Source organism: Prinia subflava, chromosome 4 (genome assembly GCF_021018805.1).
Source record: "Prinia subflava isolate CZ2003 ecotype Zambia chromosome 4, Cam_Psub_1.2, whole genome shotgun sequence".
Lineage (NCBI taxonomy): Eukaryota > Metazoa > Chordata > Aves > Passeriformes > Cisticolidae > Prinia > Prinia subflava.
Window position 1 is genome coordinate 41,182,969 of NC_086250.1, and position 18,643 is coordinate 41,201,611.

General features: G+C 41.8%; 1 protein-coding gene across 1 annotated transcript; it reads left to right on the forward strand.

The window, feature by feature from the left end:
* Positions 1-424: 424 nt before the first annotated feature.
* AVPR1A (arginine vasopressin receptor 1A) lies at positions 425-5,854 on the forward strand. The gene is made up of 2 exons (XM_063396563.1): positions 425-1,538; positions 3,158-5,854. Exons 1-2 carry the CDS (start codon positions 530-532, stop codon positions 3,439-3,441), a joined length of 1,293 nt encoding a protein of 430 aa, XP_063252633.1. The 5' UTR covers positions 425-529; the 3' UTR covers positions 3,442-5,854.
* The last annotated feature ends 12,789 nt before the right edge of the window (positions 5,855-18,643 follow it).

The window sequence follows — 18,643 nt, forward strand, 5'->3', positions numbered from 1 at the left end:
GTGAAATGCCAAAGGCCCGGGCGGATTCTCCCAGGACCAAATCAGCACCTCTCATCGACAAGTCACATTGCCTTGGCTAGAAGCCCGATCGCGGTGTGCGGCTGATGCCGACAAACCCCCATTTGTTCTGCACGATTACGGCAATTGTGCTCGCAATTACAAGTGCTGCTTTACCTGGCCGTGAGGGAGCTCTCCGGGAGCACCGTTCCGGCCCGAGCAGCCCTTCCCGCCCCTCCCAGCGGGGCCGGGCAGGGCTGCCGGTCGCTCTCCCCCTGGGCGCGGCGCTTTCGGGGCGGAGCGGCCCCGGTCCGGCGGGGCGAGCGGGCGGCGGCTGCCGGGGGAAGGAGGGGGCTGGCGCCAGGGGCTGGGCGGCCACTGGCGCGGGAGCTCCCCCTCGCCTCGCCTCTTCTCCCACGGCCGGGGGGATAAAGGCACCTGGCCCGGCACTCCGGGCCACCGGAGGGGGAGAGACGGGCGAGCGGACGTGCGGGGGCCGGGCCGGGCCGGGCCCCGCCGCGCAGCCCCCTCCATGCGCCTCGCCGGCGGCGCCGGCTCCCCCCGGGCTGTGCCCTCGCCCGGGAATGGCAGCCGGTGGCGGGCGGCGGAGCCCGGCGGCGGCAGCAGCCCCAGTCCCGAGGCGTGGTCGGGGTCGCCGAACGGCAGCCTGAGCGGCTGGGACCCCTTCGGGCGGGACGAGGAGCTGGCCAAGCTGGAGATCGCGGTACTGGCCGTCACCTTCGCGGTGGCGGTGGTGGGGAACGGCAGCGTGCTGCTGGCCCTGCGGCGCACGCCGCGCAAGGCGTCCCGCATGCACCTCTTCATCCGCCACCTCAGCCTCGCCGACCTGGTGGTGGCCTTCTTCCAGGTGCTGCCCCAGCTCTGCTGGGAGGTGACCCACCGCTTCCACGGCCCCGACGGGCTCTGCCGCGTCGTCAAGCACCTGCAGGTCTTCGGCATGTTCGCCTCGGCGTACATGCTGGTGGCCATGACCGCCGACCGCTACATCGCCGTCTGCCACCCGCTGAAGACGCTGCAGCAGCCCACCAAGCGCTCGTACGGGATGATCGCGGCGGCCTGGGCGCTCAGCCTGCTGCTCAGCACCCCGCAGTACTTCATCTTCTCCCTCAGCGAAGTGGAGCTCGGCTCGCAGGTCTACGACTGCTGGGCGCACTTCATCATGCCCTGGGGGCCCCGCGCCTACATCACTTGGATCACCGGCGGCATCTTCATCGCGCCGGTCCTCATCCTCATCATCTGCTACGGCTTCATCTGCTACCGCATCTGGCGCAACGTGCGGGGCAAGACGCGCCAGGGGGAGGCGGCAGCAGCGGGCGGCGGGCGGCGGGCAGGTGATGATGGTGGCCCGCGACGGGGGCTGCTGCTCGCCCCTTGTGTCAGCAACGTCAAAACCATCTCCCGCGCCAAGATCCGCACCGTCAAGATGACCTTCGTCATCGTCTCGGTGTACGTCGTTTGCTGGGCGCCCTTCTTCACCATCCAGATGTGGTCCGTCTGGGACCAGCGCTTCCCCTGGGTCGGTAGGTGCCGCCGCCGCTTGTCCCCAGCGGCCGCCCCGCACGCGTTGGGGGCGCAGCCGGCTGAGCCGAGCGGGGGGAAACGGGGCGCGGAAACGGAGAGCGGGACCGAGGCGCGCCCTCCCGGCCCCGGACGGGTCCCTCTCCCGCCAGGGAAGCGTCCTTGTGTGGGGAAGAGACAGCCCTGGGCAGCCGCCGCCCTCGGGACGCCCCGCCGGGAGCGGCCGGAGCGGCTGCTGGCGGCAGCTGTGCCTCCGCAGGGGAGCAGCAGCCGCAGCCTTCTCATCCCGAGCAGAACGAGCGGACGGAAACCGGAGCATCTGCTGCCGTAATTTGAACCAGCAGCATTTGCCTCCGTTTGGAGCTGCCGATGAGAAAACTTTAGAAATGTTTAGTGTTGTTGAGAAGCATGCGCACACACATATCGGAGAGGTTACATGAACAGAGAACTTTATACGTCTTCTTTACTGTATCTGCTGTCTAATAATAGGGTTGAGCACACTCTGAACCCTTCCTCTCAGCAAGGCAGTCACCTCTGAGTAGCTCCATTAGTCAAGTCACCACTTTTCATGAATCAGTGGCAATTTAGGCTTTGGAGATATCTGTCCCGCTGTTCAATATGGCTGAAAAAATTTGGTGAGTTTAAAAGCTACCACACAGGTAATGACAGGCAGCAAAGTGACATATATTCTGTTTCCTCATAATGAGAGAGAAGCAAATCAAACTGTTGAATCCATAATTTCTTGATTTTTTTTTAATATCTCCAAATTATCACTTACTGTACCAAGAACATTGGTTGCTTCCAATACGGGACTAAAGTCAAGCCTATAATGCAGATCTCTATAGAGAAACAAAGGCTTACAGTGAACGAATAGATTTTTTTTTTTTCTTTACTTCAAAGGAAGTTAAATCTAATTGAAGAGATGGGTATTTGATAGGTTTGTTTGAAGAGATTCTTCAAATCTATGGAACTGCATAACACAGTAATTACATTGTTTTGAAGATTCAATATTTACACAGAGAAGTCACTAATAATTGATTAGACTAAATACATATATAGAGTATTAAATCTAACTAGTTATTGAAAGTTGAACACCATAGCTTTTCCATGCCATAGTGCTAAGTTCCATTTTTCCCTTAAGTAAAATTTGTTCAACCTCCAAGATCCAGATTTGATGGACAATCCAGTAGTTAGTTAAGCATTCAATATTCTTCAACATGCAAATATATACAGCAAAATTCAGTGTTATTGAAAACAGTGGAAATTTTGCTATTGTCTCCCAGGGTGTGGAAAAGATTTTTCAGTATTTAAAGCAGGAGCTTATCAACACATGGGTACACATCAGTGGAAATCTGACAAAATCATTATTTTGGTTGGATTACCCCCTAACTTATTTTGTCACAGCTTTTTGAAGTCTGTTCAGAGAAATCCCCATTGAGTTCAACAGCAGCCTTACATAAATAAGACCTTTACTGATTATGTTCTCATTATTTGTTTCAAATGCTGCAACTCAACATTTAGAATTCAAATATTCAGGAAAATAAATCCAATGGTTAATGAAGCAATTGAATAGTGCAAATGTTCTTTTGATGGTTAAACAGCTTTCTCCCCCCCTCCCCAGATTCTGAAAACACTGCGACTACTGTTACGGCTCTGCTGGCCAGCCTGAACAGTTGCTGTAACCCCTGGATCTACATGTTCTTCAGTGGGCACCTCCTCCAAGACTGCCTACGGAGCTTCCCTTGCTGCCAAAAAATAAAGCAAACGCTGAGTAAAGAAGATTCCAACAGCAACAGCAGGCGACAGACTTCTTTCACCAACAACAGAAGCCCATCCCACAGCCTAAACACATGGAGAGAGATGCCCCACTCCAAATCGACCAGCTTCATCCCCATTCCAACATGAGACAAGCCTCAGGGCAGGCAGGGCTTGCAGTCCCATCACAGTGTTCAGGAAGGTTGTGGCATGGCACTTTATGCCAGTCCGGGGCACCATCATGGTACCAAGGAATAACTAAGATGGCCATGAGACAAAAAGTGCCACCTTGCTTGATAAGCTATGCTGCAGTGTGTAAATTATTTTCTGAAAGTTATTTAGGATTTGGGCAACTGATCAGGAAGATATGGCAACAATAAAGCGATTATTTTTTAAAATAGAATTTATTTTAATTTTTTGTCTGTTTCTAAAATACTAAGTGCATTGTTTGCTTGCAGTTTAAAACAGTAAAAATAATGGAGTGTTCATGTGTTGAGGTAACTACTTTCTAGTGTTAATACATAAAACTTCTCATGATTGTCTGATGAAGTCACAGGGAAAAAAGACAATATGAGCAAGATTATAATTTGGTCTTAAACATTAAAAGAAAGGAGTTGGGAAAAACTTGGCTGTCCAGATAAGGAATGGGTTAGACAGACTCTGAGTTGTTGGAATTCAGTTGCTCATGATGCTTCATCTTGTAAAGGTCGAGCAGTTCTCAGACACTGAAATTTAACATCCCTCTTGAGGGCAAATATTTAGTGCTGTCAATGTCTGTATGTGTGTTGTGGGGTTTCATTTTTAGGGTGACACTTCCTCTTCCCTTCATGTTGATGGAAATTATACAGCATATTTGTGTGTGTGTTTGTGTGTTATTGCACCTGCTTTCATTTTTTTAAACTAACTTTAAAAAATATTGATAAATAAGTATGATACGCTATGACTAGCTCAGCACCATTACAAACAGTTACACCAAGAAAACTCATAATGAATACCAGAACCACTTGCTTTACTGGTAGGAATGCCATATATTCTTTTTTAATGCACTAAGACATCTAGGATCAAGCTACATTGCTTGGTTGTCAAGCAGATAGCCTCATGAGCTCAGGAGAGTGTAGTCATTTGGTAAGAGCTGTAGAACCATTATATTTCAAGACACAGATCTGAGAATCAAACTTACAAGTCTTCTGGGAACATATAAAAATTGTCAATGATGTTGGCTTGTCTTTTCCTATTATTTTTTTTATTGCCAGCTCATGACAATACACTCTTAAAAATTGTCAGTAAACTGCAATAAAAAGTCATCACAATGTATTTGCTAATTACAAAACATTCAAAGTGTGCTTGTTTGCAATACAATGCATGCTAAGTTCACTATAGTTCATTTATATGGTAAACAATCCTATTACATCTTTCCTTGGAGCCTGTCTCATATATCGAGGTTGGGTTTTGAAGCTCCTTGAGTAAGTTTTGCTGAGTGTTTAAGTCTTGAGACTCTCTTTGAGAAGTACAACTACCTGTCTGCTCTGTTTTCCTGAGCTCGCTGGATCCTGAAGTCCGGGTGCTCCCCTGGCCCTCTGCAGGACTGCTGACACAGTCCCAGCTGGCTGCTGCAGCAGCAGCTATAACGTGCATGCAACGAGGAAGCTCGGCAGCAGGTTTCTTTCTTTCTTTCTTTCTCACCAAAACCTAACAAACAAGATTGCTTTTTAATTGCTTGAGGAGATCACATGTGGCTTTCACTGAGGATGGTGCCCATGCCTGCCTCAGTAATGGTAGCAGAAATTAATAATTAGGTGCAGAATAAAATCATCTTAAACCACTCCAGAAGCTCCCCATTGATTAATTTGGGCAAAGAATAGGGAATATTATACCCAAAAGAAATTTTTTTTGGTCACTAAATCTTGTCTCCATTCTCTTTTTTCCTTGTGTTTGCTGTTGTTCAAAGCACTAGAAGCCAGAGGGACAGTGTGGTGGAATGGCTTATATTTAACAGACTGTCTTTTTGACCACCTTTAATATACAAATGTGACTACAGCTCTCACCAACTCTGGACGAAGGTTTGCGAACCTGAAGCTATATTTTAGTAAAAAAAAATGCATGCAGTGATGTTGTGTGTGTGTTTGTGCACATTATGTGTACTGTGTATATGTTGCAAGTAGGTAATTCACAGTTACTGAAACTGCAAGTGTTTAAAACTAAGTGAATTATCCTTTGCCTAGTTTTCTGTTTGTGCTACTACTTTCTTTGTACAAGGAATCTGTATTAAAAACCAATTAGCTGTACTAACAGAACTTTCATGTTTGCATAATTGAATGTTTTTTCTATTACACTTTACATTCAAACAGAAAAGATAATGAAAAAAATGTGTGTAGAATATTATTGATAATAAAAATGAACTAGGTAATGACCAGTATATTTATTAAAGCAAACAGACCTGAATATGAATTTAGGTTTTTTTCAAATACATTACAAAATCTAGGCTTACACTTGGGGCTTGTCAACATAGATTTCCCTTGTGAGTGTCCTATTGTTTCTGTAATTAAATTGACAACACAATTTATCAATATTTGGTTTCCAGACATTTTTTGTAAATACTGACTTTTTCACATAATTGTAATGTTGGGAGCTACAGCCAATATTTTTAAATTGTTCCTCTGTGGAGATACTTTTTTAAAAGCTACTTTGGGTTATTATGAGGGTGCCCTAATGAAAACAGAAGGAAACAAAAAATTGTGAAACCATTGCAAGTTTAAAACATGGAAACTTGCTCTAATAAACCTCCATATTGGTTTGATCAGAAGCACTTTGGGGGTTTTGCTTGTCTAGATTTTGGAGGGCCAGAAATGCAGTTAGTAAAGCTAAATATATTTTACAAAATTCAAAATGTCTTCATTTAAAATGTCTTCAAATGAATGTCTTCATTTAATAAGTTGTGTCCATGCAAAGCTTTAAGGAGTGCACAAAACTAAAATATCTTTCTATTATATATAGTGCATGAAGGACTCAAGCAAAGAAGGAATGTGGAATCAGCTTTCTACTATACTTTGCTAGTATTGTTGAGGAAACATGTAACTGAACATATATTCATGTTCTAAAGGGGTTATTTTGATATTTTTGTTTTAAAAACTTATCTTCTAATGTGTAACATGATTGAACAGAAGAGCCTGTACTCTGTTATTTGTACTAGCATTTATTAGAATTCAAGCATTTTCAATTCAATTAGATGGCAAAAGTGGAGATGATACAGAAGATGGAAAGGATTTTTTTCGTTTATATAAGAACCTAAGTTTCCAAAAAGTGTCTTTTCATTAATTTCTCTTTAAATTTGCAGGGAAACATATTGTTGGCTCACAGGAGGAAAAATAAAAAAAAGAAAGAAAGAAAAAAAAAAAAGAAAGAAAGAAAGAAAAAAAAAAAAAGGCTTGGGTTTTTTTCCCCTTGTATTACCACATCAACACCAAAATCTACAAGAAGACACAACTTCATGTGTACCCAGTACTGCAAAGACAAGGGTTTTGTCTGCAGAAAATCTTATAGCAAATCCCAAGTTTTATAGATTGAAGGACGTTACTAAAGTGCATGCATACTCCTTTGCAACTCATGCGTATGGAAACCAGGGCAGAAGAAGGAAAGGCCTTGCAGAGCTGGATGTTGTCCTAGGCAGATACTAGTGATCCAGCTTTGGGAAGTGAACACAGGCCTTACAGTAGAGCTTCTGCTGAAATAAGTTACTTGTTGCATAAAAAAACCCTCTTAAATAATAATTCTCCCAGGCTGAGTTCCCCACCTACAAAAAGGACTAATTAAATACAATGTCCTCTTCTAAAATAATGTCTGCACAAGTTTCAGTCCCTTGTGTGCATGGAAGACTGGGAAGGCAGAAAGACACTAGCAGGAGCTGTAGTTACTCTTACAAGCTGGTTTTCCATGTTTTTCCTTAGGAATGGGCTTTACTAGAAAATCTATCACTTGCTACTTGGGTAAAGGAATTACAGGATAAATAAACAGACATGTTTTGAGGTCCAGGGCTAGATCCCAGCTGCTCTACAAGGAGCAATCCTGACTAACTCAAGTAACAGTCCCTCACACAAGAGTAGGTCCAGCTGGTAAGTCATGCAAAATGGTTTGTGCAGCTATGCAAAAAGCAAGCAAACACCAATCACAACTAGTTCCTGCTGAGCTTTGTTAGAGCCAGCCAGCACAGGTCTGCCTCTCCCAGGACTGGTCCTGCAGAAATGCAGAAAGCCCTGGATCCAGTTCAGTATTAATTAACACTGTATCACTATTTTGGTACAACTGCTCAGTAATTTGACATGCCTTAGTATAAACTTGCTTAGAGTAACAGTTTACATGCAAATTAGCCTCAGTTCTCCATCAGGACATTTTCAGCTGAATTCTTGATATACAGTCCATTGGGTTACTTAGTTTCTGAAAAGCAAGGCTGTGAGGCACCATCAGGAGTGCAAAGCTCTATCTTCGGCTCTATGGTGAGAAGACTGGCAAGTCTCTCTAGTTCTAGGTGGATCAACATGTTGTTAGATATGAGTGAACTTTCTTCCAGTAAAGGAAGAATCTTTTGCATAATCCCCATATTTTTCCCATTTCCAGCATTTGTTTTTCCAGGGGGTGGATGTAAGAGGAGGCTTTGAGATAGAGCACTTTCTCAGTGCTCTGCAAGCAAAAAATGCTCAAGTTATTAATTCTCAGTTCAGGGTAACGATGATTATCTTTCTCCATAAATTCTAAAAAGACACATGGCAAGAAGTACTATGTACAAGTTCCATACCCCTTTTCAAGCAAAGATTTGGCAATACAGTCTGTTGGTGTCCCATTCCTTTTATACCCTTGTAAAAAAACATGACAGAATTGATCTTGGCTGTCCAGGGTACAAAGCCCATTCTGGAAGATGTGGAACAGGTAACCAGAGACTAACAGTGACTATCCCAGCCTCTTCTACTGTTACTGCTGTGACAGGCCCTGCCATAGTGTCTCCTGACCCTGGTAATGATGGCAGCAAGAATGGGGACAGGGACTGCAAGGGCAGCAGCAGACAGGGTTGTCATTAAAGATCATTAATTTCCAAGTCCTTTTGGAGGGAGGAATGTGGATCTTATCAAATAAAAAACCCACAGTGAATATTGGGAGAGAGATGAACTGGTGACTCAGAGAGCAAATGAAACATTTGATCTCAAAGGTTATTTGAAAGTATCAAAATGCTTCCCATTTTTCAATTTTAGGATATGTTTTATGTATTTAGAAAAAGAGTCCCTTGTCTCCTGGAACTGCAACTGCATGATGCTCCTTACAAATCTAAGTATCTCTGCTGAGATGGCTACTAGGCTATGTCTAAAAAAAGGACAATGAGCTCTCCAAGTTAAGCATTCAACATGTGACTTGCTTGAGCCTTGGCTGCCCCAAAACTAATGTGTCCTGTGGGAAATATGAACAGACACAGAGTTTTCTGGGAGGAGAAAGGAAAAAGCCTAAATATCATTCCCCTTTTTGAAAAGAGGTGATAGTCAGGGTAAATACCATAATAGACGACTAAATCTTCAAACTATAAGGCAACAATCTTCCCAGTATTTTAGAAAGCTCTTGGTTGAAGGTTATGTGGAAGTGAGAGGCAGTAGATGAAGAATCAGACTAGGAGGCATGTCACTTTGTAGTATTTATATAAAAAGGAGAAACTTGCTTAGGTGCTGCTCCAGTGTTTTTCCAAACAAGAGTAACAAATGTACAAAATAGTGCACCAAACCCAAAAGATTAAGATAGCCAATGCTCTGTCCTGGCTCACTGTAAAGCAGGCAGAGCTATACAGAGTAAGAAATCTGCAAACCAGGGTAAGCACAGAAATGCACCCTCTGAAATACTGTATGTGTCAGTCACCTCAGAGGAAACTGCAGATAACAATTCTCTTTATTTTTGGCTGAGATCCTAATAAAAAGGAAATCAAATCATCAGACTAATTTTCTACACAATTAATCTGAATAATCCTCTTCCAGAGAAGAAGCAAACATTATTAAATAGCCACCATTATATTTTCTAAATGTGAGACATCTCAGGGTTTCCATGGGAGCAAAGGAGTGGCTTCCAAGTGTTACAAGTAGGGACAGAGTAAGGATTGATTTCAGTAAGACACTTCAGCCTACATGTGGATTTCATCCCTTGTGTGGTCTCATTATCTCCAATATTCCAAACATTGTGTCTTAGGTTGCCATGCAAGATGTAACCAAAAGTATGTATTCTATTGCCATCTATAAAACCGGGTGGGGCAGTGTTGTTTATCTCTTCCACAACCCATCCTCCCTCCGGGGGATATCTGCTGTTAATGGGCCATTGAGGCTCACTGCATGAAAGATAAAATTAAATCCTCTCATTGTGAGATGCTCCACCCAGTGGGAGGAGCCAAGCACTCCTACCTGGATAAAAATCTGAGAGTCAGAACACCAAGGCAGGCTATTTCTGATGGATTTCCAGAGGAAGTCTGGACCCATCTCACCACTGCTGGACCTTCAGAGGAAAACTGCACCCTTCTATGGGATCATTTCTCAACAGAACCACTCTGTCACTCCCCAGGAGGACTTAACTGGACTGCTACCAACACCCTGACCAGCAGGATGTCAGGTTGTATTCTGACTCTGTCAGCATTTTCTTTTTTTTTGTTTCCCTTTTTTTTTTCTACTACATTTTTATTTTAATATTCTTAGTAAAGAACTGTTATTCCTATTCCCATATCTTTGCCTGAGAACCCCTAATTTCAAAATTATAATAATTCAGAGGGAGGGGTTTGCATTCTCCATTTCAAGGGAGGCTCCTGCCTTCCTTAGCAGTCACCTGTCTTTCCAAACCAGGACACATTGTGAGGGCAGTCAGGGCAACAAGGACTTATATACAGTAAATAATAAAAGCAAAAGATACATTTGTGTGACTATGTATCATCTCACTTTTCAAACCAAATTGTACTTACCTTTTTCAACAGAAAAGAGCAGGGATTTGGTTATGTATCTCTGATAACCTAGTTCACCATGAAGCTGATGACCAGAGGCTCAAGAATCCTAAGCTGTGATATATGATTACAAATATTCTTTATTAAAGGCATGGATTTGGGGCTTATCAGTTTAGTAACATGTTATTAAATTCAATAGAATATGGCAAATGAGGAGACAGTTCTATCTTTGTGTTGTTTTGTTGTTTGTTTGGGGGTTGGGTTTTGTTTCATCTATTATGGCATCTATTCAGCTTTCCCCTGAAAAGCTATAATTTAAATATGCTGTACTGAGATAAGATGAGATGAGATTATGAGATGATCGAAAGCATCATGAAGAATCCCATCTTGACTCTCTCTTTCAACCTAAGAAATATCATTAGTGCTTCCTCTTCTGTCTCACAGATTATAATGTAAGGCATAATGTAATTAAACAACAAAATCTCATTTCTTTCCAAATTTATGACCCAAGTGCTTGAATATAGGCATTTTAAGCTGGATGACACAAAGATGGAATTCATCTGCATGAATGTACCTACAGTGCATGTGTGTCCATCTGATCAAGAGTGATTATTTTTGTGGCAAATACAAGACCAATTTTTGGAGACCAGGGAGTCATCTTATAGAGGATATCAAGAACACTGCCCTTATCTCCATTGATATGCAGACCAGAAAAATATTTATTCGTGTTTTTTAATGACAGGTAGATAGCTAGCTCAAATTGGTACACATGTACTGCAGACAGCTGTTTACCAGTACTATAGGTTTAAGATCTTGACAGATACCTCCACGTTACTAGTTCATGATTTTAATTTCTTTAAGGGCAACTACAAAATATTGCCATCTAATAGCATTGTATTATTTTGGATGGGGTTGATGATACTATCACTAACCAAGGGGGCTCATATTGCTAAGCTTCTGCCAGCTGGGTGCCTTTGTTAGTTGTGTCACAAGGAAGACCAAAACCAAAATGAGCCTGGAGATCAATTTACATCCTCACATCCAGATGATATCTCTGGCCTTATGAAGAGGGAAAAATCTCTAAATCTAATCTCTCTGTGTGTCCCATCTGTGCATGCTGAACCTTTCCATCTCCTTTGTTCTTAAAGGTAGATTTGTGAGAAAATCTCTAATTAGGCAGAACTCTCAAGATGCTCAGATAATACAATCCTAAGGTCAATGTACAACATAGACATATATATCTCATTACACAAAGAGTTCAGACAGGCTGGGGGGAAAAGTCAGGATAACACCTAAAATTCTTGGTAATATTGTGTGGAGTAAAAAGGAATAATAAGGAAAATGAGAGTGGCATGTTAGGTATGTCTGCATGTGAAGTCCAGTTTTCCCTAAGAAACTACTCAATTACTAGAACTTTGAGAATATAGTCAGTGTAAAATGGTTTGTGCTGGATGCCATCAATGGCTGATTCCAGCATGAGCACAAAAAATGACTCAGTGGTTCTGGTCATATTGCTCTCACAAGTGTTTAAAAGGAAAGTTAAAGCCACGTAATAGTTTAGTGGAAAAAACCCAGATTTGACCTCTTTGATGAAAAATGGCCTTTTTCCACCAGAAATGTCAGGTTCATGCAAAAAACAGAAATAAACACTGTGTGCCTCAAAGTCCATGTACCTTTTGGCCTGTGTGGGGAGGTCAGCTTTTCCTTGAGTGTAGGGAAAACAGGCAGCATGAACCAGACACCCCAGAGGCCACCTTGGCACACTTTAGCTCCCATTGGGAAAACACTTTGGCAATAGTAACTCTGTAAGTACTAACATGATTGATTTCCTGGGTGTATCTTTCCATTACAGTTTTTAAATCCTTGCTGAAGGCAAGGACACAAGGGAGTGAAGAAACCCAGTGGGACACTTGCACTTGTGTCCTTCCTCCTGAACCCAGGAGGACTGTACAGGCAGGGGTTATCCACACTGCTGCTGGGCTGGCAGCAGGGCAGAGAACTCTCACTCCTGGATCTCCTGCCCCAGAGTAGCAAAATCCCAGATTAGCTCTGGGAAACCAACCAGGCCCAGGAAACTGGAGAACAACTCCCATACTTGGAGTACGATGGAGCACCCTCAAGTGACATCCTCCAGACCAGCAATGTGAGTCCTCATTTGCCCTTGCCTCTGTGGAAGCCTGGAGAGAAACTGGGTCTCCTAAAGAAGACAAGTGGTTAAAATCCTTTTCCACATGCTGATAGCTGGAATGGGAACACTTCCAAAAATAGGGGCTGAACTTCTTCAACAATTGAAAACCAGGTCATGGAGAGATAGGTCTATAAATGTGTTTTGTAGATGAGATGAAAACTAAATAGGAGTTTTTCTGGATTTTTTTCTGTTTTGTTTCATTTTTTGTTTGTTTGAGTAGCACATGCGGTAGCTGAGATTCTTCTCCTTGAGCTTGTTAGCAGGAGTTGGGAAATAAAGATGCAAATCTTCAGGCTTTCATTTCACTGGAAAAGACACAGCAAGTCAACATAGTGCTAATTAGCAGACACACTCATAACATATTCCAAACATTTGGATTAACCAGTTATAAAGCATAAATATTTTAAAATGCACTTTCATGACACTCTGATTTATAGCTATTACATAACAGAAAGAAGGTACTCAGTTTTCAAAATTGAATTAATTTGTAATGAAGAGCATTTGAAACTTTTCATTCTTAGTCTCTTTATTAATCTTCTTAGCTTGAGGTTCTTTTCTGCCTTACAATCATGTAGAAGCATGACAGAATTCTTCCATACTACAGAAATATTTTCCAAGCATAATAAAATTATCATTACGCTTATCTAACCTGTAAATTATAGAATACTATACATATTGGAGATATCGATTCTAAGAATGAAGCTGTGGAAACATGCTTTCAATTAATTTACCTTTGATCTTTTGTATAACCGTGTTTGCCATCAGAAAGGACTCATTTCTTAATTTCAGCACTTTTCAGTGGAAGCATTCTTCTTTGGAAGAAGGAAGCTTGCTCATAAGACCGACAGCCCTGTTATGTATCGTGAGGCAACAGTAGTGGTGGGATAAGAAATCACACTCTTTGTCACAAAAAGAAATTACTGCAATTCTGTCACTTTAATAGTGCAAAAAGAAATGCGTGAGACAGAAATAACACCAGCTCTGAAACTTCTGCATGACCCCAAGGAGTGGAGAAGGCCAGCACACTGTTTCTCTCGACTGCAGGCTGTATCTGAGGAGGCAGCCCTAGAGTTCCTGGCTTCCCTCTGTTCAAAATGTTTTTCCCTAGAGGTTGGTTATGTTTTATGAAATGCTGGCACTTCAAGGACAAAATTATCTTTCCTCTGTGGTGTGCACTCTCAGGCAAAAGTAAAACTTCAGTTTTGACAACATGACAAAGAATTAAAGGGATGTGGTATGTGTGCTATTTGCTGTTTTTCTTGGAGCTGGGCTTGAATGAGTGTCATCTGAAGGGATGCAGTAGGTGAATATATAACCAGCAGGCCAGTCTCATGTAGCTACCGGAGGACAGCAGGAAAATTGATTCTGACCCATTGAACCCTGACACTCATGATAAAGCTGTGGCTTTGTTATAAAGCACAGTCTTCCCTTGAAGAACTTCTCCATTTCCAATTAGATTGTCTCAGGGCAGTCTTTTAAAGATGCTTTAGATAGTCTTTTAAAGAATGCTATTTTTTTCTGTTACTTTTTATTGTACTTATTCTTTCAGCTGGCACTGGCCTAAGAGCTGAATGAGTTCATGAGTATGTTCAAAGACAGCATTTCACTTACTGGTTTCAACATGATTCATTTTTATGAGCCTTTGCTCAGCTGCAGCTGGGAATTAATCACTGAATTTCAGTGTTTTTCTCATCCATCTGAATCCAGGTGTGATTTTATATGACGTTTTGTTTGCCTTCTGCTTAGTGGGGTGCTTGATTCCCTAACTAATCAATCTCACACGTTCTTCTATATTAAATCAATTGGGGATTAAAGAAAAGAGATTAGAGGACATAGTCAAGGATCATGGAAATTCTCCTTGCTTCCTACTGGTCAGTGTCTGGAAGTTTGCTGAGGATGTTGCTTTTGGAGTGCAATTTATGGCCATGCAGATCTGTATGGCATGGTCCCTCCACCAGCCAGGATCTACCAGGTCACATTGGCATGAGGTGATGGGGTGACACACTGGAACAGGCAGCTCACCACAGTCCTGGGCAGGACACAGAAGCATTAGTGCCATTTGTTGACATTTGTTAGAAAAATTCAAAGATTTGTGAGTTGATTATGGATTGAAATATTTGTGTGAATATTGCAGATGAAACAGCAGAATAAAGTTTAGAAGGAAGGTCAGATTAATGCTCTATGTGTGTGATTTCATTCAAAGCAAGTGGAGGAACAAACTGACCTAAAGATAAGGTAACAAGAGGATGAAGAACAGGACTGGAGCCATAAAGTAACCAAGTAAGTCAAGAAAGAATTATGAGGGCTCTGTTGATATACTGAGGAAAAAGATCTCAAGCAACATCCATTTCCAAAAGGCACAATGGCAAACCAGCATCAGTTCTTCACTGCAAGCCCTGACATAAGTCTTAGTGCTGCTGACCATATGTGAGAACATGTGAATGAGTAAAAATCAGTGTAGAGACTTTGTAAATAAAAATCACCTTTCCCTTCCATAAGATCTCACGGTGAATTAGCTTTATAGTAATTTACTACAAATTGGCTGTGTGGAGACACAGGAGGAAAAAGCACCACAGAGCATTCAATGATGAAGCAATTCTGCTTTCAGGAGGATCTCTCTCTGGGCATAAGTCACACATGAAGCTGTAGCAAGTTGACAGGTGTTCCCTCAGGGGTTGGACATTATATCCCACTGAGATGGGTACCTGGAATCTGAAATATTTGAAAGGATGTGTAAAAGACTTTTGAACAGTATCTGAATTTTGTGCTGGCCCACTAAATATTAAGGGTAATGAAAACATAACTAATGTCAGAACAGCAACAATTGTACCATACACAGTCTTATGTAAAAATAGGACTAAAACCATTTTAGACTTCAGAAGTAAAAAAGATGCATTGTCATCAGCCTTTCCAGTAATCTGCAGCTGTTCTGTATCAAATTTAGTTCAATCCAGCTGAGACACAAGCCAGATTTTGATTTTGGCTATATATGTTCTAATATCGCTGGAAGGTGGAATCATTTTGGTCCCATAACTCCAAACTTTAATCTTCCTTTGTTGTATAATCAAACTGGAAATGCTAGCAAATGGTCTTAAATTGCATCAACTGCAGAATTAAAATTACTGCAAAGGGAAGAATCTGGGGATGAGGAAGAGATGGGTCAGGAAGATTTTGGACCACGTGACTGACCAATAAATTCCTACAAGGGAAGAAGCCTCAGAGGAAAACAGTCAAGGGTGATGTAATCATGAAGCTCAAGGAATGATGTAGGATGTGACTCACCACAGCTGCTGCAAAGAAAACTTCTTTGCAACAGCACTGCTTGGCAAAGGAGGATGACCTTTGTTTTACATAAACAGCTATGAACAGTTGAGTGGCTCAAATGGTAGTGTAAATGTTTCTCACCGAATTCATTAAAAGAGTGTAAATGTCTCCCTGAGTTAGCCAGAAGAGCATGGAGGAGTGATTATATGGCTCAACATGACATGGAGTATAAGAACTAGACAACTAGCAAAAGTGTTTTGAAGAGAACAGGCTTGAGCAGCTTTCAGCCCAGAGGTTCCTTTCCAACAACTGGGGATGCCCAGTGTCATGACAATGAGTATATTATAAAGATGGATAATGAGAATCACACAGTTAAATCGTTTATTGCAATTGCAATGGATGCTTTGCTAAGTCTAACTTACAGCAGTATTGTGATTTGAATATGTTTTCTATTACTCTGCTAAACCAGAAATCCCCCAAAACATCAACCATCTTTAAATAAGTACATTTGACATTAAACAGTTCATATTCCATGTGTGGAATATCTAAAAGAATCCAGTCAGGGAGTATTGGACTCTGACAGCTACTCCTGTCTTCTTTCAATACTGGGTTGCCTTGAGGATGCTGTTGATCTCTGAGAAAGTGAGAGGAAACAGTACAAGTTTGCCAAAGCTGCAGTAACCCTTCTGTGAATCCAGTCCTGTATCCTCCTTTTTCTCAATAACCTCTGTGCATGGACCAAGTTTGAGAAATCATCAAGTGCTTGCTAATACGTATGATACAACTTTTGAGTGGATTTTTCTGCCGTTGTAGTATTTCCTTGCAGTGTAATGACAACAACAATAATAGCTGTTATTAGTTGTAGTATTAGTATTACTTTTATTTTACTACAGCAAAATATTTAGAGCATATCTTTTAAAAGTGATGACATTAAATGTTTGGGCTCCTGGGAAAAGCTGGGACTGTGTATTTGGAGATTTCTACTTCATAAATTTCCTTGGTTGCTTTGAAAATTCCCTCTAATGAGTATATTAAAAGTAATTCTGTGAAAAGTTGGCTGGATTACAATCAAACCCTTATTCCTAGGTCTTTCTTTTAGACTGACAAAAGAGATGGAGTGCTGCATAATTTTGATAGCAGCCTTAGCATAGATCATCATAGATCATTGCATGTAGTTCACTGCAGTATGCCTTAGGTGAAGAGACTGATCCTGCACATTTCAAAACACGAGAGATTCAAATAACATATTTTCCTCTTTGAGGACTATAGGAGAGGCTTATGTACCTTTCAGACTGTGTAGTATGTAATTTTTCATTGTTAGCAAACAATGCAATGAACATCACGCCCCAAAGTGTTAGGAGTTTTTCAGTTCCTGTGTGTTCGTATAATCTCACAGAGTCTTATAAGGAACTGCCAGTGGAGGCATAGGGGCTGTTACCCTCTGGATGGGGCTTCTTTATAACCTTTTGAGTGTGGATTAATTACAAAGGAGTATTTTAATATAGTTTTTTTAAAACCTCTCAGTCCTTGTGCCTCTAGACCAAATTATGACTCCCATTCATACTATATCTTTGCAATATCATTTAAGTCAGTGGTCTCTTTCCTTTCATTTTTCTCTTTAGTTTAAGATAGGGATTGAAATTGATGGGATAGAAATTGCTGAATTTAATCAGTTTTTGTATGCATAAATCTAAGGGTAGATTTTTCTTACCTTACATTTTTCAAAAGTGAGTTTCCTGTAGAAATAGCAATCTGGTAGTCCCAGTTGTTCCAGCACTGTTTGATAAATTACAAATGCCTTGAAAGCAAGTTGTAATCCATTACAGAACTCCCCTCTACTCCCTGCTGTAAGGATATTTATAGCTAGAAATAAAAAATGCATGTACAAAAAGAAGATATAAATGGCAAATGATAAACAAGTGCTCAAGAGTTGAAAGTCAGTAGAAATTTTTAGATGACCCCAAATGATTTCCATTTTTTAAAAGAACACTCTGTCTATTTTATGACTTGACCAAGGTAAGACAAAATAAAGAATGAGGCAAGCACTTTGATGGCATGTGTCAAAAACTGGGAAAAGAATGTATGTGAACTTTTAGGGAGTTTTTCTATTAAGAATTAGTATGTTTTAGTTAAAACCTGTCAGTCATGGGGTACAGTAGAAATTTACAGCCTACAAATATCTGCCTGGAAGGGTTGTAAGTGGGAAACAGGCTGCAAGTCACTTCACTTTTGGTACAAAATCACTGTAAAACCTTGAATTTGGAGACGTCTATGCTCTCATGCTGCTTTTGTTAACTAGAATAAATAGATACTCCTTGTGTTGTTTACAGTGTAGAGTGGCAGTACAAACCAGGGACCCATTGGTCTTTGAACAACTGACAAGTCTCAGACACCCTGGGAAGGTTCAGGGATAGACATTTGTGCACGTGGAAAACTGCAACACTTAGTGTACATAGAACCTTGAGACTTACAAAGATGTAAATATTTAATAGTGCTTGATTCAGAGAACCATCGCCTTCTGTAAGAAAGGAAGTGAAGGAGGAAAGACAAGCTCAAAGGTCAGGTTATCTCCTGTCTTCTGCAACTAGTGACATGGAAATGGAAAGCAAAAGGAAGCAGGGACACTTGTTGCCACAACAGTGCAGGCAAAGGGAAGAGCAGCAGAAGGAGGCAGCCTTGAAAGGACATTGATTTCCCCTGTGCCAGGTCTGCTAAATATTGTGGTGAAGTAGATATGAGTAGTCTGTTATGTGTGTTACAGAAATCAGTGCAATTTCTTGGTGCTGTACAGCACTGAGCTGAGGACTCCCTGGTGGGCTGTGCTGTGGAACTGAAATGGTAGGGGCTGACCTGTTGCCTCTGGAGGATCTCACAGTCTGGGGATGCACCTGCCAGTCCTAGTCCCAGTCTAATACTATCTTCTGCCTTCTACTGCCAGCTATGATGCTGAG

Bases quoted from the DNA above. Each gene is read 5' to 3' on its own strand.
- AVPR1A (XM_063396563.1), top strand. From the start codon at position 530: ATGCGCCTCGCCGGCGGCGCCGGCTCCCCCCGGGCTGTGCCCTCGCCC. The intron at 1,539-3,157 runs GTAGGTGCCGCC...CCCCCTCCCCAG, and splicing joins CCAGCGCTTCCCCTGGGTCG to ATTCTGAAAACACTGCGACT.